At 35.7% G+C, this 27,722-nt stretch overlaps 1 protein-coding gene across 50 annotated transcripts; it reads right to left on the bottom strand.

The window, feature by feature from the left end:
* Positions 1 to 27,722, bottom strand: LOC129444235 (uncharacterized). Of its 50 annotated transcripts, none has more exons than XM_073862034.1 (82): positions 27,591 to 27,722; positions 24,478 to 24,530; positions 19,328 to 23,698; positions 19,109 to 19,230; positions 18,961 to 19,022; positions 18,687 to 18,787; positions 18,508 to 18,571; positions 18,250 to 18,404; positions 18,010 to 18,131; positions 17,851 to 17,912; positions 17,570 to 17,670; positions 17,395 to 17,461; positions 17,137 to 17,291; positions 16,898 to 17,019; positions 16,744 to 16,805; positions 16,458 to 16,558; positions 16,275 to 16,338; positions 16,016 to 16,170; positions 15,777 to 15,898; positions 15,618 to 15,679; positions 15,337 to 15,437; positions 15,162 to 15,228; positions 14,904 to 15,058; positions 14,665 to 14,786; positions 14,511 to 14,572; positions 14,225 to 14,325; positions 14,042 to 14,105; positions 13,783 to 13,937; positions 13,544 to 13,665; positions 13,385 to 13,446; positions 13,104 to 13,204; positions 12,944 to 12,995; positions 12,693 to 12,847; positions 12,455 to 12,576; positions 12,300 to 12,361; positions 12,020 to 12,120; positions 11,858 to 11,909; positions 11,583 to 11,737; positions 11,344 to 11,465; positions 10,081 to 10,142; positions 9,802 to 9,902; positions 9,637 to 9,688; positions 9,363 to 9,517; positions 9,128 to 9,249; positions 8,974 to 9,035; positions 8,694 to 8,794; positions 8,532 to 8,583; positions 8,258 to 8,412; positions 8,018 to 8,139; positions 7,864 to 7,925; positions 7,583 to 7,683; positions 7,407 to 7,458; positions 7,133 to 7,287; positions 6,894 to 7,015; positions 6,736 to 6,797; positions 6,456 to 6,556; positions 6,294 to 6,345; positions 6,020 to 6,174; positions 5,796 to 5,917; positions 5,642 to 5,703; positions 5,361 to 5,461; positions 5,219 to 5,270; positions 4,945 to 5,099; positions 4,707 to 4,828; positions 4,553 to 4,614; positions 4,268 to 4,368; positions 4,099 to 4,150; positions 3,826 to 3,980; positions 3,585 to 3,706; positions 3,430 to 3,491; positions 3,183 to 3,283; positions 3,007 to 3,064; positions 2,755 to 2,902; positions 2,519 to 2,647; positions 2,367 to 2,428; positions 2,111 to 2,211; positions 1,936 to 1,975; positions 1,660 to 1,832; positions 1,299 to 1,420; positions 1,124 to 1,185; positions 589 to 847; positions 1 to 438 (listed from the first exon to the last, which is right to left on the bottom strand). In XM_073862034.1, the coding sequence occupies exons 1-82, from the start codon at positions 27,614 to 27,616 to the stop codon at positions 349 to 351; spliced, it is 12,441 nt and encodes a 4,146-aa protein (XP_073718135.1). In that variant the 5' UTR covers positions 27,617 to 27,722; the 3' UTR covers positions 1 to 348. The 50 variants fall into 50 exon arrangements, with proteins under 50 accessions (XP_073718135.1, XP_073718132.1, XP_073718129.1 ...); XM_073862031.1 differs by lacking the exon at positions 11,344 to 11,465 and adding an exon at positions 10,235 to 10,356; XM_073862028.1 differs by lacking the exons at positions 11,344 to 11,465; positions 11,583 to 11,737; positions 11,858 to 11,909; positions 12,020 to 12,120 and adding exons at positions 10,235 to 10,356; positions 10,475 to 10,629; positions 10,749 to 10,800; positions 10,909 to 11,009.

The following is a 27,722-nucleotide window of genomic DNA, read 5'->3' as shown; positions in this document are numbered from 1 at the left end:
ATGTTTTATGTAGATAAAGTGCTTAAAGTGTGAATAAATAAGTTATTATAAACACATTCTAAATTTGTCCCCCAAAAATAAAACATTTACTTTCAAATAAATTAAATTTGGAAAACAAGATCAACAGTAATGTTTACATAATTTGTTACTGTTATTATAATTATATTATTAATAATTATATACAATAATTAATTTACATAATATTACATGACACATAATTATCAAATAAATAAATCCTTCAGTAGTAAAAACATCACATTAATCACAGTTCTCTAGACATCCTGTATGCCCAGCAACACAGGACAGAATATTGTTTCAATGCAATACATTTTTTATATATTTGATTTTTTAGAGGTTGTGAATATAGTAGCGAATGTTGTATGACCGCCGCCTATCCCAGCGTCTTCTCACTGCTGCACAGCAACCACAGAGCAAACACTAAGGATAAGGAGAATGTGAGAGTGAATGTTGTGTACTGGAATTGGAAACGCAACATCAACAACATCTAAAAAGGCATAAGCAATGCTTAATTGTTCAATAATTATTACATTGTTATAATACTTTACATACTATCATTATGAGACTTACACAAAGGAGAATCCAGCAAGGTATAAGCATGATGGCTATAGCACAGGGAACAATTATAGCCACAACCCATGCTGCACTAGTGCTGTTGTTTCGCCCAGTTGTGGCCACCACTGTTGGGTAAAAGGTGGTTGTAGCAGGTGCAGACGTGATGCTACCATTTACTTTGAGAATGAGTTCTTTAATAAAGGGGCTGGGTGCAGTAATCTCATTGTCTGAGAAAACATACTCTACATCAGCCCGGATCACAGTGGAATTACCCCTGTAGAGGGAGAAAATTCGTAGAATTAGAACCACATACAAACAAAAACCTACACTGATGTTTCTGATTTTTTAATAGACCTGAATACATGTAAAACATTTATGGTACTTTTATAATTTTTGGCAACTTTATTAAATTTGTGCTTTACTACAACATCGACACTCCTTTTGTATTTCACAGAAAATGCATTTAACAGAAAATGTAATGGGATTTGATGTGGGTGAATAAACAATAATGCATAATTCTCATAAAATAAGGTTCTGTATCAAGACTTACGTGAAATTGGCTTGTTTGAACTGATAAGGAGTAGCTGTTGGGGAACTTAGGATCTCATTTAGCTGAAAATAAAGCAATAAATACAGTTTCAAAATCATGTGCTTAAAGAACAATTTTTGTATTGGACATTAATTTATTTTTTATTAACAATGAAATAAAAAAATCTCAATCCTACCAGTTTATTTATAGATTTCTGAACTAAACCGAGTGTTTGATTCTTCAGCACCGGGTTCTGAGTAATTGTCACATTGTTGATTATATATCCAAAATTGAGGGCAAAGACTTTATCAGATATTCCTTAGGGAAAATATAATAAAAATTAATTATTCGTTATCCAGTCACTAAATATAGAAATCTGAAACAATATAATTTTTTTAGTGATAAAGGCTATTAAAGCCCATTACAGGTCCACATATGGTTCAATATTTAACAACTTTATTCATTTATTTATAATACTATTGCATTTAAATGTTACATTTCCAACAAATAAGAGGCTAAAACCTGACAGTAACAAGGAACAAAAGAAGAGAACTCACTCTGATAGGTGACATCCACAAAGCTCACAGGATCATTCAGTTGTTGAACATCTCGTTTGGTTCTGAGACGTGCAGCTAATAGAGAGTAAGCTAACTGTAGAACAGTACTCTCATTTGGAGCACTTTTCACCGTGATAAACACCAGTCTAATGTAAATAATTACATCTCCCAGCCTGCAAAAGATATAAAAAACAAACAAAAAATTAAATAAATAATTAGGTAAATCAATTGTCTCTTATAAAAATTGAACATTTAAAGCTGAATCATTGGTCTTACGAAGTTGTGTTTGTCATCGGCGTGTTGGTTGTTGTTAGGCCTGCAACATACCATAATGATTAATGCAAGAATCATGCTTTCAGTTGCAGTATTTGATGATTGTAAAGCAAGATGCTTAAAACAATATGCTTAACATTTAATGAAAAAAGTATTTGAATGAACAATTTAGACATACCAGGAGGTAATTGAAGATTATTGAGGAAACTGATGGGTTTTATGGTATCTTCAGTCTGGAAGTCATATTCCATATTGCCCACAATCTGGTTTTGTGTGCTCCTGAAACCAAATTAGTGAATGATTTGTAAGTTTTGTATTTTCTAATAACTGTAGTTAAATGTTATTGTGTACATGTTTAATTAAGACATGCAACAAAGACAAATTATGTATAAATAAATATAATGATAATCAGTGGAGGTTATTCTAACACTTACGAGAAGTTTAAGGAATTGGGTTTTAAAATGGCGTTGCCAGGCTCATTCAGGAGAGTGTTCAGCTGCAGGTGAAAATCAAATTATTTATTAAACTTTGGGGAAGATTTGCAGTAGACCCAAACTTTTTCACATGGAAAAATGTGAATGCTTACCGCATTATTTGTAATATCTTGCACTAGCTGGAATGTGTTGTTTCTGAGCTCAGGTTTTTCTGGCATGCTGATGTTACTCAGAACAAATGTCAAAAGAACTGCATAGGAGGTTTCTGAAGTTTTTGTATAGACAGACACGTAGAGCCAGTTTTAATTGTATGCAAGCATTTGGAAAAAGTTACCACTTTAATATTGTGAAACCCTTTAAACTCAAAATAAAAATTCTTACTTGTATAACTGACATTAACCAGCTTCACTGGTTCATTGAGTTTTGACTCTCTGGAGCTTCGGAGATCACTGATAGCTTTGTAGACTAAATCTTGACTGGGCACTGGAGATAAAGAGTTGAACTGCAGTGTGCTTGTAACCACTGCTGACCCAAGTCTATGAAAAATACCATTTCATAAAATTATCATTATGTTTCGGGATATAATAAGAACTCTTTGACTGTTTGAAAAGTTAGAAGAGAGTCAAAAATCAACACTTACACAAAATTTACAGGTGAGCTGCTTGTTGTCAGTGGTGATGCTGATGTAGTGGATGATCCTGCGACCATAAGCAGATGAAACAATTTGATTAAAGGGGTTTTGATCATGTGGTTTATTCACTGATTCAATATATTTAAGCATTTTAAATGGTGAAAAGATGATAAAGACTGACTTACCCTTGAGTGACTGGAACTTTTGTAGGAAGCTGACTGGTTGGATGGCATCTCCATCTTGGATTATATAATTCAATAAGCCATTAATTTGGTTGGGTGTGCTCCTGAAAGAATAGCAGAAAATACATCTGTAAAGAGTTTCAGTTCATGTGTACCAAAAATATTTAAACATGTTTTTAGATATGTTGTTTTAAGATTCTGAAATGTTATAATCTCTTGCATGAGAGACCAGAATTTAATTAAATCTTACTGGAAACTGGAGGAGTTGGGTTGCAGAGACACTTTGCCAGGCTCATTCAGAAGAGTGTTCACCTGCAGGGAATAAAACCAAACCATTCATCAAAAGTCTGAATAAGACTTTCAGTGGACAAACACTCTTACATTGGGTTAAATATGAATGCTTACCGCTACATTGACAACATCCTGGAGATGTGTAAAAGTGCTGTTTCTTTGTTTAATGTCCACAGGCATGCTGACGTTACTCACAGCGAATGTTAATTGAACCTTGTAGGAGTTTTCAGAGATTTCTGTTTAAAAAGAAATATACATTTATTATTTTCTCCCAGGAGATTTTGACAATTTTGTTCATATTTTTGATGCTTTCATATGTTATAAAACTTTTGAAAACTAATTTGATGACACTCACTCTCATAGGTCACATTCAACAGCTTCACTGATTCATTGAGTTGTGACTCTCTGGAGTTTCGGAGATCACTGATAGCCTTGAGGACTAGATCCCGACTTGGCACTGGAGATGATGAGTTGAACTGCAGTGTGCTTGTAACCACTGCTGAACCAGATCTGCAAAGGTAACCACTTTCATTAAGTCCAGTTCAATGTTTGAGAATAAGGATTCAACTTTTTAACTGCTTGTGAATTTATAAGAGTGAAAATCAACACTTGGACAAACTTTACATACTTCACAGGTGAGCTGCTTGTTGTCAGTGGTGATGCTGATGTAGTGGACGATCCTACGATCATAAGCAGATGAAACAATATAATTAAAAGGGTTTGGAACATTTGGTTTATTTAGTGCTTGAAGATATTTAAGCAATTTGAATAGAGATAAGATTGTGAATCTGACTTACCCTTGAGTGACTGAAGCTTTTGTAGGAAGCTGACTGGTTGTATGGCATCTCCATCTCGGATGATATAATTTAAAGAGCCATTAATTTGGTTTGGTGTGCTCCTGAAAGAACAGCAGAAAATACATTTGTAAGGAGCTAAAGTATATGTGTATCAGAAACCTTAACTAAAATATTTTAGCAAACATGTTTTTTTCCAGATGTTTTAACCTTCTGACATTTTATAATCTCTTGCATGAGAATTAAACAGATTTATCATCATAGATCAGAGTTACTTCTAAATCTTACAGGAAACTGGAGGAGTTGGGTTGCAGAGACGCTTTGCCAGGCTCATTCAGAAGAGTGTTCACCTGCAGGGAATAAAACCAAACCATTCATCAAACTCTGAAGAAGACTTGCGGTGGACAAACACTCTTACATTGGGTTAAATATGAATGCTTACCGCTACATTGACAACATCCTGGAGATGTATAATGGTGTTGTTTCTTTGTTTAATGTCCACAGGCATGCTGACGTTACTTACAGCAAATGTTAACTGGACCTCATAGCAGGTTTCAGAGATTTCTGTTTCAAAAGGAAAAAACATTTATTAATTTCTGTCAGCAGATTTTCATTATTTTTTCATACCTTTGATGCTTTCATTTTATAAAAGTAAAAATAAACTATTTGTTGACACTTACTCTCGTAGGTTACATTCAGCAGCTTCACTGATTCATTGAGTTGTGACTCTCTGGAGTGTCTGAGATCACTGATAGCTTTGAGGACCAGATCCTTACTGGGCACTGGAGATGAGGAGTTGAACTGCAGTGTGCTTGTAACCACTGCTGAACCAGATCTGCAAAGGTAACCACTTTTATTAAGTCCAGTTCAATGTTGGAGAGTACGGATTCAACTTTTTAAACTGTTTTTTATTTCATAAGAGTAAAAATAAACACTTGGACAAACTTAACATACGTCACAGGTGAGCTGCTTGTTGCCAGTGGTGATGCTGATGTAGTGGATGATCCTGCAATCATAAGCAGATGAAACAGATTGATTAAAGGGGTTTTGATCATGTGGTTTAGTAAATGGTAAAATATGATGAAATCTAACTTACCCTTGAGTGACTGAAGCTTTTGTAGGAAGCTGACTGGTTGTATGGCATCTACATCTCGGATGATATAATTCAAAGAGCCATTAATTTGGTTTGGCGTTTCCCTGAAAGAAGAGCAGAAAATACATTTGTAAGAAACTAAAGTTCATGTGTATGAAAAACTTTTATTAGTATGTTTAAAAAAATCTTTATGCATTTTGTTTAATTTCCTTCAATATTGTGATATTTTTACAAAGACATTTTTGCTAAATTGTTTTTTAGACAGCAGTCAATTTAAATCTTACAGGAAACTGGAGGAGTTGGGTTGCAGAGGTGCTTTGCCAGGCTCATTCAGAAGAGTGTTCACCTGCAGGGAATAAAACCAAACCATTCATCAAACTTTGAAGAAGATTTGCAGTGGACAGACGCTCGTTCATTGGGTTAAATATGAATGCTTACCGCTACATTGACAACATCCTGGAGATGTGTAAAGGTGCTGTTTTTTTGTTTAATGTCCACTGGCATGCTGACATTACTCACAGCAAATGTTAATTTGATCTCGTAGGAGTTTTCAGAGATTTCTGTTTAAAAAGAAATATACATTTATTATTTTCTCTAACCAAATTTTTTTATATTTTCACATAGGTTACAAAACTTTTAAAAACTAATTTGATGACACTTACTCTCATAGGTCACATTCAGCAGCTTTACTGATTCATTGAGTTGTGATTCTCTGGAGTTTCTGAGATCACTGATAGCTTTGAGGACCAGATCCTTACTTGGTACTGGAGATGAGGAGTTGAACTGCAGTGTGCTTGTAACCACTGCTGAACCAGATCTGCAAAGGTAACCACTTTCATTAAGTCCAGTTCAATGTTTGAGAATAAAGATTCAACTTTTTTAAATATTTGTGAATTCATAAAAGTGAAAATCAACACGTTGAAAAACTTTACATACGTCACAGGTGAGCTGCTTGTTGCCAGTGGTGATGCTGATGTAGTGGACGATCCTGCGATCATAAGCAGATGAAACAGAGTGATTAAAATGGTTTCTATTATGTGGTTTATTCGCTGCTTCAAGATTTTTAACCATTAAAAAAATAGACAAAGTCTGACTTACCCTTGAGTGACTGAAGCTTTTGTAGGAAGCTGACTGGTAGTATGGCATCTCCATCGCGGATGATATAATTCAAAGAGCCATTAATATGGTTTGGTGTGCTCCTGAAAGAAGAGCAGAAAATAAATTTGTATGAAGCTAAAGTTCATGTGTATGAAAACTTTTGTCAGTTTGTTTCTACTATATTTTAATTCATTTTGTTTAATTTCCTTCAATGTTGTGATATTTTTACAAAGACATTTTTGCTAAAATGTTTTTAGACAGCAGTCATTTTAAATCTTACAGGAAACTGGAGGAGTTGGGTTGCAGAGGTGCTTTGCCAGGCTCATTCAGAAGAGTGTTCACCTGCAGGGAATAAAACCAAACCATTCATCAAACTTTGAAGAAGATTTGCAGTGGACAGACGCTCGTTCATTCATTGGGTTAAATATGAATGCTTACCGCTACATTGACAACATCCTGGAGATGTGTAAAGGTGCTGTTTTTTTGTTTAATGTCCATTGGCATGCTGACATTACTCACGGCAAATGTTAATTTGATCTCGTAGGAGTTTTCAGAGATTTCTGTTTAAAAAGAAATATACATTTATTATTTTCTCTAACCAAATTTTTTTATATTTTCACATAGGTTTAATGCTTTTATGTTACAAAACTTTTAAAAACTAATTTGATGACACTTACTCTCATAGGTCACATTCAGCAGCTTCACTGATTCGTTGAGTTGTGACTCTCTGGAGTTTCTGAGATCACTGATAGCTTTGAGGACCAGATCCTTACTGGGCACTGGAGATGAGGAGTTGAACTGCAGTGTGCTTGTAACCACTGCTGAACCAGATCTGCAAAGGTAACCACTTTCATTAAGTCCAGTTCAATGTTTGAGAATACAGATTCAACTATTTTAAATATTTGTGAATTCGTAAGAGTGAAAATCAACATGTTGACAAACTTTACATACGTCACAGGTGAGCTGCTTGTTGCCTGTGGTGATGCTGATGTAGTGGACGATCCTGCGATCATAAGCAGGTGAAACAATATAATTAAAAGGGTTTCTATCATGTGGTTTATTTAATGCTTGAAGAAATGTAAGCATTTGAATAGTGATAAGATGGTAAAAGGTGAAATCTGACTTACCCTTGAGTGACTGGAGCTTTTGTAGGAAGCTGACTGGTTGTATGGCATCTCCATCTCGGATGATATAATTCAAAGAGCCATTAATATGGTTTGGTGTGCTCCTGAAAGAAGAGCAGAAAATACATTTGTAAGAAGCTAAAGTTCATGTGTATGAAAAACTTTTGTCACTATGTTTCTATACTATTTTAATGCATTTTGTTTAATTTCCTTCAATGTTGTAATATTTGTACATAGACATTTTTGCTAAATTGTATTTAGACAGCAGTCATTTTAAATCTTACTCGAAACTGGAAGAGTTGGGTTGCAGAGACGCTTTGCCAGGCTCATTTAGAAGAGTGTTCACCTGCAGGGAATAAAATCAAACCATTCATCAAACTCTGAAGAAGATTTGAAGTGGACAAAAGCTCTTACATTGGGTTAAATATGAATGCTTACCGCTACATTGACAACATCCTGGAGATGTATAATGGTGCTGTTTCTTTGTTTAATGTCCACAGGCATGCTGACGTTACTCACAGCAAATGTAAATTTGACCTCATAGGAGGTTTCAGAGATTTCTGTTTAAAAAGAAATATACATTTGTTATTTTCTTTTGGCAAGTTTTTACTATTTTTTCATACTTTTCATGCTTTCATTTTACAAAACGTTTAAAAAAAACAATTTGATGACTCTTACTCTCATAGGTCACATTCAGCAGCTTTACTGATTCATTGAGTTTTGACTCTCTGGAGTTTCTGAGATCACTGATAGCTTTGAGGACCAGATCCTTACTTGGCACTGGAGATGAGGAGTTGAACTGCAGTGTGCTTGTAACCACTGCTGAACCAGATCTGCAAAGGTAACCACTTTCATTAAGTCCAGTTAAATGTTTGAGAATAAAGATTCAACTTTTTAAAATATTTGTGAATTCATAAAAGTGAAAATCAACACGTTGAAAAACTTTACATACGTCACAGGTGAGCTGCTTGTTGCCAGTGGTGATGCTGATGTAGTGGACGATCCTGCGATCATAAGCAGATGAAACAGATTGATTAAAATGGTTTCTATTATGTGGTTTATTCGCTGCTTCAAGATTTTTAACAATTAAAAAAATAGACAAAGTCTGACTTACCCTTGAGTGACTGGAGCTTTTGTAAGAAGCTGATTGGTTGTATGGCATCTCCATCGCGGATGATATAATTCAAAGAGCCATTTATTTGGTTTTGTGTGCTCCTGAAAGAAGAGCAGAAAATAAATTTGTATGAAGCTAAAGTTCATGTGTATGAAAACTTTTGTCAGTTTGTTTCTACTATATTTTAATTCATTTTGTTTAATTTCCTTCAATGTTGTGATATTTTTACAAAGACATTTTTGCTAAAATGTTTTTAGACAGCAGTCATTTTAAATCTTACAGGAAACTGGAGGAGTTGGGTTGCAGAGACACTTTGCCAGGCTCATTCAGAAGAGTGTTCACCTGCAGGGAATAAAACCAAACCATTCATCAAACTTTGAAGAAGACATGCAGTTGACAAACACTCTTTCAATGGATTAAATGTGAATGCTTACCGCTACATTGACAACATCCTGGAGATGTGTAAAGGTGCTGTTTCTTTGTTTAATGTCCACTGGCATGCTGACGTTACTCACAGCAAATGTTAATTTGACCTCGTAGGAGTTTTCAGAGATTTCTGATTAAAAAGAATATACATTTATTATTTTCTCTTACCAATTTTTTATATTTTCTCTCAGGTGTGACGCTTTCGTGTTACAAAACCTTTAAAACTAATTTGTTGACACTTACTCTCGTAGGTCACATTCAGCAGCTTCACTGATTCGTTGAGTTGTGACTCTCTGGAGTTTCTGAGATCACTGATAGCTTTGAGGACCAGATCCTTACTGGGCACTGGAGATGAGGAGTTAAACTGCAGTGTGCTTGTAACCACTGCTGAACCAGATCTGCAAAGGTAACCACTTTCATTAAGTCCAGTTCAATGTTTGAGAATAAAGATTCAACTTTTTTAAATATTTGTGAATTCATAAAAGTGAAAATCAACAAGTTGACAAACTTTACATACATCACAGGTGAGCTGCTTGTTGCCAGTGGTGATGCTGATGTAGTGGACGATCCTGCGATCATAAGCAGATGAAACAGATTGATTAAAATGGTTTCTATTATGTGGTTTATTCGCTGCTTCAAAATTTTTAACCATTAAAAAATAGACAAAGTCTGACTGACTTACCCTTGAGTGACTGGAGCTTTTGTAGGAAGCTGACTGGTTGTATGGCATCTCCATCTCGGATGATATAATTTAAAGAGCCATTTATTTGGTTTTGTGTGCTCCTGAAAGAAGAGCAGAAAATACATTTGTATAAAGCTAAGGTTCATGTGTATGAAAAACTTTTGTCAGTATGTTTCTACACTATTTTAATGCATTTTGTTTAATTTCCTTTAATGTTGTGATATTTTTACAAAGATATTTTTGCTAAATTATTTAGACAGCAGTCAATTTAAATCTTACTGGAAACTGGAGGAGTTGGGTTGCAGAGGTGCTTTGCCAGGCTCATTCAGAAGAGTGTTCACCTGCAGGGAATAAAATCAAACCATTCATCAAACTCTGAAGAAGACTTGCAGTGGACAAACACTCTTACATTGGGTTAAATATGAATGCTTACCGCTACATTGACAACATCCTGGAGATGTATAATGGTGCTGTTTCTTTGTTTAATGTCCACAGGCATGCTGACGTTACTCACAGCAAATGTAAATTTGACCTCATAGGAGGTTTCAGAGATTTCTGTTTAAAAAGAAATATACATTTGTTATTTTCTTTTGGCAGGTTTTTACTATTTTTTCATACCTTTGATGCTTTCATGTTACAAAACGTTTAAAAAAAACAATTTGATGACACTTACTCTCGTAGGTCACATTCAGCAGCTTCACTGATTCGTTGAGTTGTGATTCTCTGGAGTTTCTGAGATCACTGATAGCTTTGAGGACCAGATCCTTACTGGGCACTGGAGATGAGGAGTTAAACTGCAGTGTGCTTGTAACCACTGCTGAACCAGATCTGCAAAAGGTAACCACTTTCATTTAATGCAGTTCAATGTTTGAGAATACGGATTCGACTTTTTAACTGTTTGTGAATTTATAAGAGTGAAAATAAACACTTAGACAAACTTTACATACGTCACAGGTGAGCTGCTTGTTGTCAGTGGTGATGCTGATGTAGTGGCTGATCCTGCGATCATAAGCAGATGAAACAGAGTGATTAAAATGGTTTCTATTATGTGGTTTATCCGCTGCTTCAAGATTTGTAACCATAAAAAATAGACAAGGTTTGACTTACCCTTGAGTGACTGGAGCTTTTGTAGGAAGCTGACTGGTTGTATGGCATCTCCATCTCGGATGATATAATTCAAAGAGCCATTAATTTGGTTTGGTGTGCTCCTGTAAGAAGAGCAGAAAATACATTTGTAAAGAGTTTCAGTTCATGTGTATGAAAAACTTTTGTCACTATGTTTCTATACTATTTTAATGCATTTTGTTACATTTCCTTCAATGTTGTTATATTTTTACAAAGACATTTTTGCTAAATTGTTTTTAGACAGCAGTCAATTTAAATCTTACTGGAAACTGGAGGAGTTGGGTTGCAAAGTTGCTTTGCCAGGCACTTACAGAAGAGTGTTCACCTGCAGGGAATAAAACCAAACCATTTATCAAACTCTGAAGAAGACTTGTGGTGGACAAACACTCTTTCAATGGGTTAAATGTGAATGCTTACCGCTACATTAGCAACATCCTGGAGATGTGTAAAGGTGCTGTTTCTTTGTTTAATGTCCACTGGCATGCTGACGTTACTCACAGCAAATGTTAATTGAACCTTGTAGGAGTTTTCAGAGATTTCTGTTTAAAAAGAAATATACATTTATTATTTTCCCTTACCAAGTTTTTTTTTTATTTTCTCACAGGTTTGACGCGTTCATGTTACAAAACCTTTAAAACTAATTTGATGACACTTACTCTCATAGGTCACATTCAGCAGCTTCACTGATTCATTGAGTTGTGACTCTCTGGAGTTTCTGAGATCACTGATAGCTTTGAGGACCAGATCCTTACTGGGCACTGGAGATGAGGAGTTGAACTGCAATGTGCTTGTAACCACTGCTGAACCAGATCTGCAAAGGTAACCACTTTCATTAAGTCCAGTTCAATGTTTGAGAATACAGATTCAACTTTTTTAAACTGTTTGCGAAATCATAAGAGTGAAAATCAACACTTAGACAAACTTTACATACGTCACAGGCGAGCTGCTTGTTGTCAGTGGTGATGCTGATGTAGTGGATGATCCTGCAATCATAAGCAGATGAAACAATATAATTAAAAGGGATTCGATCATGTGGTTTATTTACTGTTTCAAGATATTTAACCATTAAAAAATAAGACAAAATCTGACTTACCCTTGAGTGACTGGAGCTTTTGTAGGAAGCTGACTGGTTGTATGGCATCTCCATCTCGGATGATATAATTTAAAGAGCCATTAATTTGGTTTGGTGTTTCCCTGAAAGAAGACCAGGAAAAAAACATTTATAAAGTGCTTCAGTTCATGTGTACAAAAAAAAACATTTACTAAAATATTTTTGCAAACATATTTTTTAAATATGTTGTTTTAAGATTCTGAAATGATTCTGAAATATTGTAATCTCTTGCATGAGAGACCAGAATTAAATTAAATCTTACAGGAAACTGGAGGAGTTGGGTTGCAGAGACGCTTTGCCAGGCTCATTCAGAAGAGTGTTCACCTGCAGGGAATAAAATCAAACCATTCATCAAAAGTCTGAATAAGACTTTCAGTGGACAAACACTCTTACATTGGGTTAAATGTGAATGCTTACCGCTACATTGACAACATCCTCGAGATGTTTTAAGGTGCTGTTTCTTTGTTTAATATCCACTGGCATGCTGACGTTACTTACAGCAAATGTTAATTTGACCTCGTAGGAGTTTTCAGAGATTTCTGTTTGAAAAGGAAAATATAGTCATAATTTTCTCCCAGCAGATTTTTAAATATTTTCTCATAGGTTTGATCCTTTCATGTTACAAAACCTTTAAAACTAATTTGATGACACTTACTCTCGTAGGTCACATTCAGCAGCTTCACTGATTCATTGAGTTGTGACTCTCTGGAGTTTCTGAGATCACTGATAGCTTTGAGGACCAGATCCTGACTGGGCACTGGAGATGAGGAGTTGAACTGCAATGTGCTTGTAACCACTGCTGAACCAGATCTGCAAAGGTAACCACTTTCAATAAGTCCAGTTCAATGTTTAACTGTTTGTGAATTCATAAGAGTGAAAATCAACACTTAGACAAACTTTACATACGTCACAGGTGAGTGGCTTGTTGCCAGTGGTGATGCTGATGTAGTGGACGATCCTGCGATCATAAGTAGATTAAACAGATTGATTAAAAGGGTTTCAATCATGTGGTTTTTTCACTGCTTCAAGATATTAAACCATTAAAAAAAGACAAAATCTTACTTACCCTTGAGTGACTGGAGCTTTTGTAGGAAGCTGACTGGTTGTATGGCATCTCCATCTCCGATGATATAATTCAAAGAGCCATTAATTTGGTTTGGTGTGTTCCTGAAAGAAGAGCAGAAAATATATTTGTAAGGAGCTAAAGTTTATTTTTACAATAAACTTTTACTAAAATATTTTAGCAATTGTTTATTCCAGATGTTTGAACCTTCTGACATTTTATAATCTCTTGCATGAGAATTAAACAGATTTGTCATCATAGATCAGAGTTAATTTAAATCTTACAGGAAACTGGAGGAGTTGGGTTGCAGAGGTGCTTTGCCAGGCTCATTCAGAAGAGTGTTCACCTGCAGGGAATAAAATCAAACCATTCATCAAACTCTGAAGAAGACATGCAATGAACAAAAGCTTTTACAGTACATTGGGTTAAATGTGAATGCTTACCGCTACATTGACAACATCCTGGAGATGTGTTAAGGTGCTGTTTCTTTGTTTAATGTCCACTGGCATGCTGACGTTACTCACAGCAAATGTTAATTTGATCTCATAGGAGGTTTCAGAGATTTCTGTTTATGAAGGAAAATACATTAATTATTTTCTCTCTGGAGATTTTGACTATTTTTTTCATACCTGTGATGCTTTCATTTTACAAAAGTAAAAAAAACCTATTTGATGACACTTACTCTCGTAGGTCACATTCAGCAGCTTCACTGATTCATTGAGTTGTGACTCTCTGGAGTTTCGGAGATCACTGATAGCTTTAAGGACCAGATCCTTACTGGGCACTGAAGATGGGGAGTTGAACTGCAATGTGCTTGTAACCACTGCTGAACCAGATCTGCAAAGGTAACCACTTTCATTAAGTCCAGTTCAATGTTTGAGAATACAGATTCAAATTTTTTAACTGTTTGTGGCTTAATTCAAGTGAAAATCAACACTTACACAAACTTAACAGATGTCACAGGTGAGCTGCTTGTCAGTGGTGATGCTGATGTAGTGGACGATCCTGTGATCATAAGCAGATGAAACAATTTTATCAAACCGGTTTAGATTATGTGGTTGATTCACTGTTTCAAAATATTTAAGCATTTTAAATGGTGAAAAAAATGACAAAATCTGACTTACCCTTGAGTGACTGGAGCTTTTGTAGGAAGCTGACTGGTTGTATGGCATCTCCATCTCGGATGATATAATTTAAAGAGCCATTAATTTGGTTTGGGGTGCTCCTGAAAGAAGAGCAGAAAATACATTTATATAGAGCTTCAGTTCATTTGTACAAAAAAATGTACTAAAATATTTTAGCAAACAATGTTTTTTAGATATGTTCTTTTAACCTTCTGACATTTTAAAATCTCTTGCATGAGAATTAAACAGATTTGTCATCATAGATCAGAGTTAATTTAAATCTTACTGGAAACTGGAGGAGTTGGGTTGCAGAGGTGCTTTGCCAGGCTCATTCAGAAGAGTGTTCACCTGCAGGGAATAAAACCAAACCATTCATCAAACTCTGAAGAAGGCTTGCAGTTGACAAACACTCTTTCATTTGTTTAAATGTGAATGCTTACCGCTACATTGACAACATCCTGGAGATGTGTTAAGGTGCTGTTTCTTTGTTTAATGTCCACAGGCATGCTGACGTTACTCACAGCAAATGTTAATTTGATCTCATAGGAGGTTTCAGAGATTTCTGTTTAAAAAGAAATAGACATTTATTATTTTCTCTCCGCAGATTTTGAATTTTTTTTCCAAACTTTTGATGCTTTCATGTTACAAACATTTAAAAAAAATTTTTGTTGACACTTACTCTCGTATGTCACATTCAGCAGCTTCACTGATTCATTGAGTTGTGACTCTCTGGAGTTTCGGAGATCACTGATAGCTTTGAGGACCAGATCCTGACTTGGCACTGGAGATAAGGAGTTGAACTGCAATGTGCTTGTAACCACTGCTGAACCAGATCTGCAAAGGTAACCACTTTAATTAAATCCAGTTCAATGTTTGAGAATACAGATTCAACTTTCAAACTGTTTGTGAATTAATTCAAGTGAAAATCAACACTTACACAAATTTAACAGACGTCACAGGTGAGCTGCTTGTTGCCAGTGGTGATGCTGATGTAGTGGACGATCCTGCGATCATAAGTAGATTAAACAGATTGATTAAAAGGGTTTCAATCATGTGTTTTTTTCACTGCTTCAAGATATTAAACCATTAAAAAAAGACAAAATCTTACTTACCCTTGAGTGACTGGAGCTTTTGTAGGAAGCTGACTGGTTGTATGGCATCTCCATCTCCGATGATATAATTCAAAGAGCCATTAATTTGGTTTGGTGTGTTCCTGAAAGAAGAGCAGAAAATATATTTGTAAGGAGCTAAAGTTTATTTTTACAATAAACTTTTACTAAAATATTTTAGCAATTGTTTATTCCAGATGTTTGAACCTTCTGACATTTTATAATCTCTTGCATGAGAATTAAACAGATTTGTCATCATAGATCAGAGTTAATTTAAATCTTACAGGAAACTGGAGGAGTTGGGTTGCAGAGGTGCTTTGCCAGGCTCATTCAGAAGAGTGTTCACCTGCAGGGAATAAAATCAAACCATTCATCAAACTCTGAAGAAGACATGCAATGAACAAAAGCTTTTACAGTACATTGGGTTAAATGTGAATGCTTACCGCCACATTGACAACATCCTGGAGATGTGTCAAGGTGCTGTTTCTTTGTTTAATGTCCACTGGCATGCTGACGTTACTCACAGCAAATGTTAATTTGACCTCGTAGGAGTTTTCAGAGATTTCTGTTTATGAAGGAAAATACATTAATTATTTTCTCTCTGGAGATTTTGACTATTTTTTTCATACCTGTGATGCTTTCATTTTACAAAAGTAAAAAAAACCTATTTGATGACACTTACTCTCGTAGGTCACATTCAGCAGCTTCACTGATTCATTGAGTTGTGACTCTCTGGAGTTTCGGAGATCACTGATAGCTTTGAGGACCAGATCCTTACTGGGCACTGAAGATGGGGAGTTGAACTGCAATGTGCTTGTAACCACTGCTGAACCAGATCTGCAAAGGTAACCACTTTCATTAAGTCCAGTTCAATGTTTGAGAATACAGATTCAAATTTTTTAACTGTTTGTGGCTTAATTCAAGTGAAAATCAACACTTACACAAACTTAACAGATGTCACAGGTGAGCTGCTTGTCAGTGGTGATGCTGATGTAGTGGACGATCCTGTGATCATAAGCAGATGAAACAATTTTATCAAACCGGTTTAGATTATGTGGTTGATTCACTGTTTCAAAATATTTAAGCATTTTAAATGGTGAAAAAAATGACAAAATCTGACTTACCCTTGAGTGACTGGAGCTTTTGTAGGAAGCTGACTGGTTGTATGGCATCTCCATCTCGGATGATATAATTTAAAGAGCCATTAATTTGGTTTGGTGTGCTCCTGAAAGAAGAGCAGAAAATACATTTATATAGAGCTTCAGTTCATTTGTACAAAAAAATGTACTAAAATATTTTAGCAAACAATGTTTTTTAGATATGTTCTTTTAACCTTCTGACATTTTAAAATCTCTTGCATGAGAATTAAACAGATTTGTCATCATAGATCAGAGTTAATTTAAATCTTACTGGAAACTGGAGGAGTTGGGTTGCAGAGGTGCTTTGCCAGGCTCATTCAGAAGAGTGTTCACCTGCAGGGAATAAAACCAAACCATTCATCAAACTCTGAAGAAGGCTTGCAGTTGACAAACACTCTTTCATTTGTTTAAATGTGAATGCTTACCGCTACATTGACAACATCCTGGAGATGTGTTAAGGTGCTGTTTCTTTGTTTAATGTCCACAGGCATGCTGACGTTACTCACAGCAAATGTTAATTTGATCTCATAGGAGGTTTCAGAGATTTCTGTTTAAAAAGAAATAGACATTTATTATTTTCTCTCCGCAGATTTTGAATTTTTTTTCCAAACTTTTGATGCTTTCATGTTACAAACATTTAAAAAAAATTTTTGTTGACACTTACTCTCGTAGGTCACATTCAGCAGCTTCACTGATTCATTGAGTTGTGACTCTCTGGAGTTTCGGAGATCACTGATAGCTTTGAGGACCAGATCCTGACTTGGCACTGGAGATAAGGAGTTGAACTGCAGTGTGCTTGTAACCACTGCTGAACCAGATCTGCAAAGGTAACCACTTTAATTAAATCCAGTTCAATGTTTGAGAATACAGATTCAACTTTCAAACTGTTTGTGAATTAATTCAAGTGAAAATCAACACTTACACAAATTTAACAGACGTCACAGGTGAGCTGCTTGTTGCCAGTGGTGATGCTGATGTAGTGGACGATCCTGCGATCATAAGTAGATTAAACAGATTGATTAAAAGGGTTTCAATCATGTGTTTTTTTCACTGCTTCAAGATATTAAACCATTAAAAAAAGACAAAATCTTACTTACCCTTGAGTGACTGGAGCTTTTGTAGGAAGCTGACTGGTTGTATGGCATCTCCATCTCCGATGATATAATTCAAAGAGCCATTAATTTGGTTTGGTGTGCTCCTGAAAGAAGAGCAGAAAATATATTTGTAAGGAGCTAAAGTTTATTTTTACAATAAACTTTTACTAAAATATTTTAGCAATTGTTTATTCCAGATGTTTTAACCTTCTGACATTTTATAATCTCTTGCATGAGAATTAAACAGATTTGTCATCATAGATCAGAGTTAATTTAAATCTTACAGGAAACTGGAGGAGTTGGGTTGCAGAGGTGCTTTGCCAGGCTCATTCATAAGAGTGTTCACCTGCAGGGAATAAAACCAAACCATTCATCCAACTCTGAAGAAGACATGCAATGAACAAAAGCTTTTACAGTACATTGGGTTAAATGTGAATGCTTACCGCTACATTAGCAACATCCTGGAGATGTGTTAAGGTGCTGTTTCTTTGTTTAATGTCCACTGGCATGCTGACGTTACTCACAGCAAATGTTAACTTGACCTCATAGGAGGTTTCAGAGATTTCTGTTTATGAAGGAAAATACATTAATTATTTTCTCTCTGGAGATTTTGACTATTTTTTTCATACCTGTGATGCTTTCATTTTACAAAGGTAAAAAAAAAACTATTTCATGACACTTACTCTCGTAGGTCACATTCAGCAGCTTCACTGATTCATTGAGTTGTGACTCTCTGGAGTTTCGGAGATCACTGATAGCTTTAAGGACCAGATCCTTACTGGGCACTGAAGATGGGGAGTTGAACTGCAATGTGCTTGTAACCACTGCTGAACTAGATCTGCAAAGGTAACCACTTTCATTAAGTCCAGTTTAATGTTTGAGAATACAGATTCAACTTTCTAACTGTTTGTGAATTCATAAGAGTGAAAATCAACACTTACACAAACTTAACAGATGTCACAGGTAAGCTGCTTGTCAGTGGTGATGCTGATGTAGTGGACAATCCTGCAATCATAAGCAGATGGAAATGTCTGATTAAAGTTTTTTTTATTGTGTGGCTTATTGATTTCTTCAAGATATTTAAGCATTTTAAAAATAAAAAAGACAAAATCTGACTTACCCTTGAGTGACTGGAGCTTTTGTAGGAAGCTGACTGGTTGTATGGCATCTCCATCTCGAATGATATAATTCAAAGAACCATTAATTTGGTTTGGTGTGCTCCTGAAAGAAGAGCAGAAAATAAATTTGTAAAGAGTTTCAGTTCATGTGTACAACAAATATTTACCAAAATATTTTAGCAAACAATGTTTTTTTAAGATTCTGAAATGTTATAATCTCTTGCATTAGAATTAAACAGAATTGTCATCATAAATCAGAGTTAATTTAAATCTTACTGGAAACTAGAGGAGTTGGGTTGCAGAGGTGCTTTGCCAGGCTCATTCAGAAGAGTGTTCACCTGCAGGGAATAAAACCAAACCATAAAATTCTGAAGAAGACTTGCATTCCACTCATAATTTTTTGTTGGTTTATGTGAATGCTTACCGCAACATTGACAACATCCTGGAGATTTTTTAAGGTGCTGTTTGTTTGTTCCTTGTCCACGGGAATGGTGATGTTACTCACAGCAAATGTTAATTTGACCTCATAGGAGGTTTCTGAGATTTCTGTTTGCAAAGGAAATTTGTTTATATATATTTTTCAGCGTGTTTTATATTTTCATATATTTGGTACTTTATCAAAATTATATATGATACTACTTACTCTCATACGTGATGTTTAACACCTTCACTGATTCAATGAGTTGTGACTCTCTGGAGTTTTGGAGGTCACTGATAGCATTGAGGACCAGATCCTGACTGGGCACTGGAGACGAGGAGTTGAAACGCAGTGTGCTTGTAACCACTGCTATCCCACATTTGCATGTTGGAATATTTGGATGTGATGTTTCATTTGATGTTTGAGGGATTATGACTGGTTCTTGTAATGTTTTTGTTGTTAGATATGTATATGTAGCTCCTGATGAAGTAAACACTGTACCTTTAGGTGTACTTTTGGGTTTTGTTCCTAGAGTTGAGGTTAGAACTGGAGATGTTTTGGAGAATGATGTTGTTTTGTGCATTGTTGTTGATGTGTATGTGGTAAAAGGTGTAGGGCTGGTTACTGCAGTCGAAGTGTTTTTTGTGGTTGAAGATGCAGAAGATGTTTGATGTGCAGTCTGTGTAGCTGAAGACAGAACTGGGGTTACAGATGTTTTTGCTGTAGCAGTTTTGGTTGTTGATATGGAAGAATGCATTGTCTTGATTGCTGCAGATGTAGTTTTTGCAATTGGCTTTGTGGTTGGAGATGCAGAAGAGGTTTGATGTGGAGTCTGTGTGGGTAAATGTAGAACTGGGGTTGCAGATGTTGTTGCGGTAGCAGTTTTGGTTGTTGAGATGGAAGGATGCATTGTGGTTGGGGATTTAGTTGATGTCTTTGTTTGATCATTTTGATGTGATGTTCCATTTGATGTTTGAGGAATAATGACTGGTTCTTGTAATGGTGTGGTTGTTGGATATGCATGTGTAGTTCCTAATGAAGTAAGCATTTCTGAACCTGTAACTTTAGGTGTACTTTTGGGTACAGTTACTGGAGGTAGATTTGAGGTTGGAACTTGAGTTTTGTTTAAGAAAGTTGTCTTTTTGGGCATTGCAGTTGTTGTGTAAGTAGGTAGAGGTGAAGTCTTGATTACGGTAGATATGGTGGTTTCAATTGGCTTTTTGGTTGGAGATGCAGAAAAAGTTTGATGTGTAGGCTTTGTGGGGGAATGTAGAACGGGGGTTACAGATGTTGTTGCTGTAGCAGTTTTGGTTGTTGAGATGGAAGGATGCATTGTGGTTGGAGATTTAGTTGATGTCTTTGTTTGATCATTTTGATGTGATGTTCCATTTGATGTTTGAGGAATAATGACTGGTTCTTGTAATGGTGTGGTTTTTGGATATGCATGTGTAGTTCCTAATGAGGTAACCATTTCTGAACCTGTAACTTTAGGTGTACTTTTGGGTACAGTTACTGGAGGTAGATTTGAGGTTAGAACTGGAGTTTTGTTTAAGAAAGTTGTCTTTTTGGGCATTGCTGTTGTTGTGTAAGTAGGTAGAGGTGAAGTCTTGATTGCGGTAGATATAGTGGTTCCAATTGGCTTTTTGGTTGGAGATGCAGAAAACGTTTGACGTGTAGTCTTTTTGGGGGAATGTAGAGCGGGGGTTACAGATGTTGTTGCTGTAGCAGTTTTGGTTGTTGAGATAGAAGGATGCATTGTGGTTGGAGATTTAGTTGATGTCTTTGTTTGATCATTTTGATGTGATGTTCCATTTGATGTTTGAGGAAAAATGACTGGTTCTTGTAATGGTGTGGTTGTTGGGTATGCAGATGTAATTCCTAATGAAGTAAGCAGTTCTGAGTGTGCATTTGTGGTTTCTGAAGATTTCAGTGTTGTTGTCAAAGATGATGTATGTACTGATAATTTTTGCATAGTGTTGGAGTTCATTGTTATGATTGTAGAAGCTTCTGGTCTTGTAGATTTTGGAGAAGTAGGTGTGGCTGATGGGTTTGGTTTATGTGAGGTTGGATGGTTAGTTGAGGTTTCTGGGGTGACAGTCACTGTTGTAGAATCTTTAGGGGTTATTTTTGCAGATTGAATTGAGCTTGGAGCAATAGTCAGAGGTGTAGTTGCTGAAGATTTGGACATGTGTGTAGGTGTCATAGATGGCACTGTCAAATAGTGATTGGTCACTTTAGTAGTTGGCATAATAGATGGAGCAGTAGTGATTGCCGAGTGTGTATTTGTGGTTTCTGGGGATGTCAGTGTGGTTGTTGGGGTCACAGTTGATGTAGGTACTGATGATTTTTGCACAGTGTTGGAGTTCATTGTTATGATTGTAGAAGCTTCTGGTCTTGTAGTTGTAGATTTCTTATGTTGAGGTGTGACCGGTGGGTTTGGATTCATGCCTTTATGTGAGGTTGGATGGCTAGTTGAGTTTTCAGGGGTGACCGTCGTTGTTGTAGAATCTTTAGTGGTCATTTTTGCAGATGGAATTGAGCTTGGAACAGTAGTCAGAGGTGTAGATGTAGTTGCTGAAGATGTGGATATGTGTGTTGGTGTCACAGATGTCACTGTCGAATCGACATTTGTTATTTTAGGAGATGGAGCAGTGGTGATTGCTGAGTGTGTATTTGTGGTTTCTAAGGATTTCAGTGTGGTTTTGGGGGTCACAGTTGATGTAGGTACTGATGATTTTTGCACAGTGTTGGAGTTCATTGTTATGATTGTAGAAGCTTCTGGTCTTGTAGTTGTAGATTTCTTATGTTGAGGTGTGACCGGTGGGTTTGGATTCATACCTTTAGGTGAGGTTGGATGGCTAGTTGAGTTTTCAGGAGTGACAGTCATTGTTGTAGAATCTTTAGTGGTTATTTTTGCAGATGGAATTGAGCTTGGAGCAGTTATCAGATGTGTAGATGTAGTTGCTGAAGATGTGGACATGTGTCTTGGTGTCACAGATGTCACTGTTAAATCGACATTTGTTACTTTATGAGATGGAGCAGTGGTGATTGCTGAGTGTGTATTTGTGGTTTCTGAGGATTTCAGCGTGGTTGTTGGGTTCACAGTTGATGTAGGTACTGATGATTTTTGCGCAGTGTTGGAGTGCATCGTTATCTCTGTAGAAGCTTCTGGTCTTGTAGTTGTAGATTTTGGAGATGTAGGTGTGGCTGATGTGTTTGGATTTGTGCCTGTATGTGAGGTTGGATGGCTAGTTGACTTTTCAGGGTTGACAGTCATTGTTGTAGAATCTTTAGTGGTTATTTTTGCATATTGAATTGAGCTTGGAGCAGTAGTCAGATGTGTAGATGTAGTTGCTGAAGATGTGGACATGTGTGTTGGTGTCACAGATGTCACTGTCAAATTGACATTTGTTACTTTATGAGATGGAGCACTAGTGATTGCTGAGTGTGTATTTGTGGTTTCTGAGGATTTCAGCGTGGTTGTTGGGTTCACAGTTGATGTAGGTACTGATGATTTTTGCGCAGTGTTGGAGTGCTTTGTTATCTCTGTAGAAGCTTCTGGTCTTGTAGTTGTAGATTTTGGAGATGTAGGTGTGGCTGATGTATTTGGATTTGTGCCTGTATGTGAGTTTTCAGGGGTGACATTCATTGTGGTAGAATCTTTAGTGGTTATTTTTGCAGATGGAATTGAGCTTGGAGCATTAGTCAGATGTGTAGTTGCTGAAGATGTGGACATCTGTGTTGGTGTCACAGATGTCTCTGTAGAAGCTTCTGGTCTTGTAGTTGTAAAATTTGGTGATGTAGGTCTGGCTGATGTGTTTGGTTTGCCTGTATGTGAGGTTGGATGGTTAGTTGAGGTTTCGAGGGAGACAGTCACTGTTGTAGAATCTTTAGTGGTTATTTTTGCAGATTGAATTGAGCTTGGAGCAGTAATCAGAGGTGTAGTTGTAGTTGCTGAAGATGTGGACATGTGTGTTGGTGTCACAGATGTCTCTGTAGAAGCTTCTGGTCTTGTAGTTGTAGATTTTGTAGATGTAGATGTGGCTGATGGAATTGGATTTATGCCTTTATGTGAAGTTGGATGGTTAGTTGAGCTTTCGGGGGTGACCGTCATTGTTGTAGAATGATGAGTGACTTTTGATTTAGATTCATGTTGTGATGTAGAGTTTGTGACTTGCACTATTGGTGATGATGTGGTGGTGGTGGTCATAGTATTGACTAAAGTATCTTTAGCTTTACCTGAGGTTGGATTAGACGCTTTGGTAATGGAAGCTTTTTTTGTTTCATATGGTGTTGTGATTGGAGCTGTAGCTGCTGTTGGAAGTGATACAACTGGACTTGCTATGGAAGGATCCGTGATTGCTGATTTCATAGTAGTTATGGAATGTTCAGCTGTTGTTTGGGGATATGCTGGTTTAATTGTTTGGGTTTGAACCTGCAATGTGGTTGGTTCAGTAGGTTTATCCGTTGAACCAGAATTTGGACAATGTCTTGAGTGTCCACCATTGGGTCTAGATTGTGAGTTTGAGTTTGGACAGTTGGGCTTAGGTCTAAAATGTGCATATGAGCCTCCAAAAATACTCCCCCATATGCATACTGTCAACAACAACAAAAAAGTTTGATTCCGTTAAAATTAAAATATAATACTGTATATTATGTATATTATGTTTATTGTTTGATTAGGACCTCATTCTTTGTGGATCACTGAAATAAACTGTATTTAATTGTTGACAATTTTACACAGTACAGTATTGTTTTGTTTTAAGCTTATTTTTAAGAGTTGTTTTAATAACAGTAAAACTATCAGCTCAGACATGCTTAGAATCATGTTTAAATAACATTTGAATGATTAGATGTTCTGTACCCTGATGAATCTGGGAAAATTATTATTCACCTATTTTAAAGTCAGGTAAGATATATTTATATCTTATATATTTATATATAAAACAGAAACAATGCCAATTAAAAATAAAAATAAAAACTTAGAAAATAATGTGCTTTAATGTTCTTCATGGTGATGCCACGGAAGAATCATCTTTGTCTCCTCTTAATAACCATTCGGTCAAAGGTTTGAAGAACCATTTCTTTCATATTTATATTCTAAAAAACCTTTTCACTACAAAGTTTTTGAATGTTAAGTGTTCTTTTTTATGGCATTGTAAAACACTTTTTTTGTAAGAGTGTACATTATGCCATTTTCATTAAACAAAGAAATGAGCAGTAATTTTAATTCAGATATTACAATCATATCAGGATGTCCTATCGAGATCAAATTAAAGTCAGCGTTGAATTATATCAGGGAATATACAGAGAATATGGCCCTTGTTTCACCTTTACTTAACAACTAAATCCAAGAGTTTATAGAGTTTACTTACATGTGAAGAGCAGAGCTGCCCTTCTGCCATCAGATTTTGAAATGAAGCTCCTCCTAAAATTAAAGATCATAATAAATTATGATGAGAAGATGATTTACTGATGGTTACTGATTTTCTTTTACCTTAAAAATGAGATTTGCATTACTTATGCTGTTTGTCCTGCAGACTACCAGAGCATGTGAGCAGTGCGGAGCGAGAGCGGAGCGTTGTGGTAATATTTCCATCAGAGCGCATTTCCAAAAATTCCGCTCCGCTCGCTCAATGCGCTCAGCACCGCTCGCTCATCCCAGAATGCTCTTTGGTAATTTGCTAGTTTGAGAATCTGTAAAATCGGCTAGCAATAAGTTATGGAGTTCAAATATTGTTTTAATGAAGCCACCAGCCTTATATATAAATGTAAAGTTAAAATAAAAGTTAAGAATGATCAGGGAGAAGAAATTGAAAGAGACTGTGAGGGTTAGCAAAGATTCAAACTGGAATCTGAAGCGGCACATAGACAGAAATCATGTATCAAAAGGTGATGGTAGTGCATCAAAAGGTGAGCTAGTTAATTACACACCATTCAATAATAAATTAATACATGAATAGGTAAGGTAAGACTCTCGTGTTAATGGAGCCCCGAATCCGATCATGATAATGCAAAATCATGGCCACTAATTTAGAAGTTATCTTTACATTATGGACAAAGATTAACAATTCACTTTCTTATTTAGTTTAATGTATGGCCATAAATTAAGAATTTGTTTCCACGATTCAACAGTTCATTCCTTATAGTTTTACTAAAACGTGAAACAAATTATTATAATATTTCGTAATTACTTATTTACAATTTTAAGTAATAATAAATGTAATAAGTAAAACATGTGGATGTCGTGGAAACAAATTGTTAATTTGAATTATATCCGGAGCTCCGTATCAGTTAAACTAGGTCTAATAGCCAATACACAACTGTACATAACTGCGATTTTTCAGCTAATACTTTAATTAAATGCAATTATCCAAGAAGGTCAGTACAGAAAACAACTAGGCTTACTAAATATTTTTTTATAGCGGGATCTGAGCGGGAATTGGTTTATTTGCAAGCGTGAGCGGAAAGTTAACGGAGCGCTTGCTTGGGCAGTGAGCGACTGAGTGGAGCGCTTAAACAGTAGAGGGTAATATTTAGCGGAGCGTCACACCGCTCTGGTTCGCTCACATGCTCTGCAGACTACCAAAATGTATAAAATTTATATACAGCTAGATCCTTTGTTATGAATAACACATTGTTTATAATTTTATGGCATTGCACAACTACGTCTCTTATTTTGCCAGGTGGTTGATGTCCTCAGGGCAACATTATGTTGAACATGGGATAAAATCAACGTTCAGTTATGGTAAGGCTTGGGCTTTGGTGTGGGTTTAGGTTTTATTTACAAAACAATTTGTTGAGGTCATCTTTCACTTGGCCAAATCAGGTCGAGTGCACAACTATGTTTTCCTGAAAAACTTAGAAATCAGCAGAATAAAAAAATTGCACAAAACCCTTTTTATTTTAGTTTTTGTGTTCCCAGCAAGCCACGTCTGAGCATTTATGGCTTTACCTGTCCTGCAGAGGGCGCACATAAACATGTAAGAACAACACAAATACACAAAACCTGTCAGTGGCCATTAAAATCTGCACTCTTAGAATGGATGTTTTTACACATTTTTTTGTGTTATGCTATTTAACAATTTTTTTGTCATTGTGTGTTGTTTTGTGTTAAAGTAAATTAAAATGTGTTATAATAATAACACAATAATTTGCACTAAATTAACACTAATTGTGTTGTATTTAACACATCCATTATAATAGTGGGTTTTGCTGAAAGGAAATTATTTTGTACCTCTTTTTCAAACATGACTTTCTAGTGCTCATAAATATTACTAATAATATGATAAGATATCATAGATACCAACAAACCTCAAAACTTTTATTTAAATCTTTAACATCTGGATGAATGTGTATGCCTTTGGAATAAGAACAAAAAAACGTATACATACTAAGCAAACTAAAACAGCAAGCTCAACAACAAGTGTTTAAAACGGCCAAAATGCAAATCACAAATGCAAAATCAAAATAGACATCAAGTAACAGATGTGCATTTTTTGACTTTTTGTGACATTTTGTGACATTGAGATGAGACTGTATAACTGTTAAAGTTTTTAGCTCAATGGTGTCGTTACAATATTAACCAGCAGAGGGATATGGACAAACCCAAACACCACCAACACACAACGTATTCTAATTCAACATCATACAACCGCCAAAGCTTGAAACATAACCGAAAATCACATAACCACCACTCACTGCGAGTTAACGGAAGTGATACTGAGATGTGCCAGGTTAACCAGACATAGGAAATTAGATGAGTACTGACTAGAGCAGACAGACAAGAAATGAACAATTGATTTTTGTAAACGTTGCTTATTTGTCTGCTAATAATAATAGAATCCCTGTAAGCATCATTAATTTTTCTTCTGACTGTCAGTAATATGCATACACTTTTCCAGCTGTTATAGCACTGATTTATAAGGACTGCATCTCATCAGATGTAGTTATGAAATGTTGTCTAAAGCTAAAAAAAGTAATGTTTAAGTTGATTAGCATTCATTTACAATTATTTTAAAAAGTGTATTAATTTAAATGTAAATAATATTTATCTACATTTTATTGTTATAATATAAATATTATGAAAAAGTTATTTTAATATCAATATTTATGTATAATCAAGTTTTCTTGATTAGGTTTGCTTAATTGTCTAATGTGAATTAAAAAAAAAATGTATTCATGTAGTCTCTACATGACTAAAAAAAATGTTGGTAACACTAAACTGACTTTCATTTGGTGCCCAAACACTATTAAAATAATAATATTTTAAAACAAAATTGCTTTGCAGCTTTTTTCTTTAATTTTCAAAGAAATATATGTTTTATTTTTTTACAATATCTGATGCACTGTCTAGACATATAAATAACAAGATTTATCAGAAATTGAAAAACAAACTGACTATTCTGAATATACTCACAGGTGCATAACGGGCTATGATAAACTATAAAAATGTTTTAAATAATTTAAATAGTGATCATTCACCTACCTTGCGCCGTTCAAAGTCATTACCATGTATGCCAAAAGTATCGCAATATTCTCTCGTGATTTGTCTCTTTAGATTCAAAGTAACTGACTGGGGAAAAAAAGGGTGATTTGTATATATCAAAGGTGTGTTGAC

This window comes from Misgurnus anguillicaudatus, chromosome 3 (assembly GCF_027580225.2).
Source record: "Misgurnus anguillicaudatus chromosome 3, ASM2758022v2, whole genome shotgun sequence".
In the NCBI taxonomy this organism is placed as follows: Eukaryota; Metazoa; Chordata; class Actinopteri; order Cypriniformes; family Cobitidae; genus Misgurnus; species Misgurnus anguillicaudatus.
The sequence above is the reverse complement of the archived record's forward strand: the minus strand, read 5'-3'. Positions and strand labels throughout refer to the sequence as shown.

Bases quoted from the DNA above. Each gene is read 5' to 3' on its own strand.
- LOC129444235 (XM_073862034.1), bottom strand. From the start codon at position 27,616: ATGGTAATGACTTTGAACGGCGCAAG. The intron at 17,671-17,850 runs GTAAGATTTAAA...CTCTTCTTTCAG, and splicing joins CCCAACTCCTCCAGTTTCCT to GAGCACACCAAACCAAATTA. The intron at 5,918-6,019 runs GTAAGTGTCATC...CTTTTTAAACAG, and splicing joins GCTGAATGTGACCTATGAGA to AAATCTCTGAAAACTCCTAC.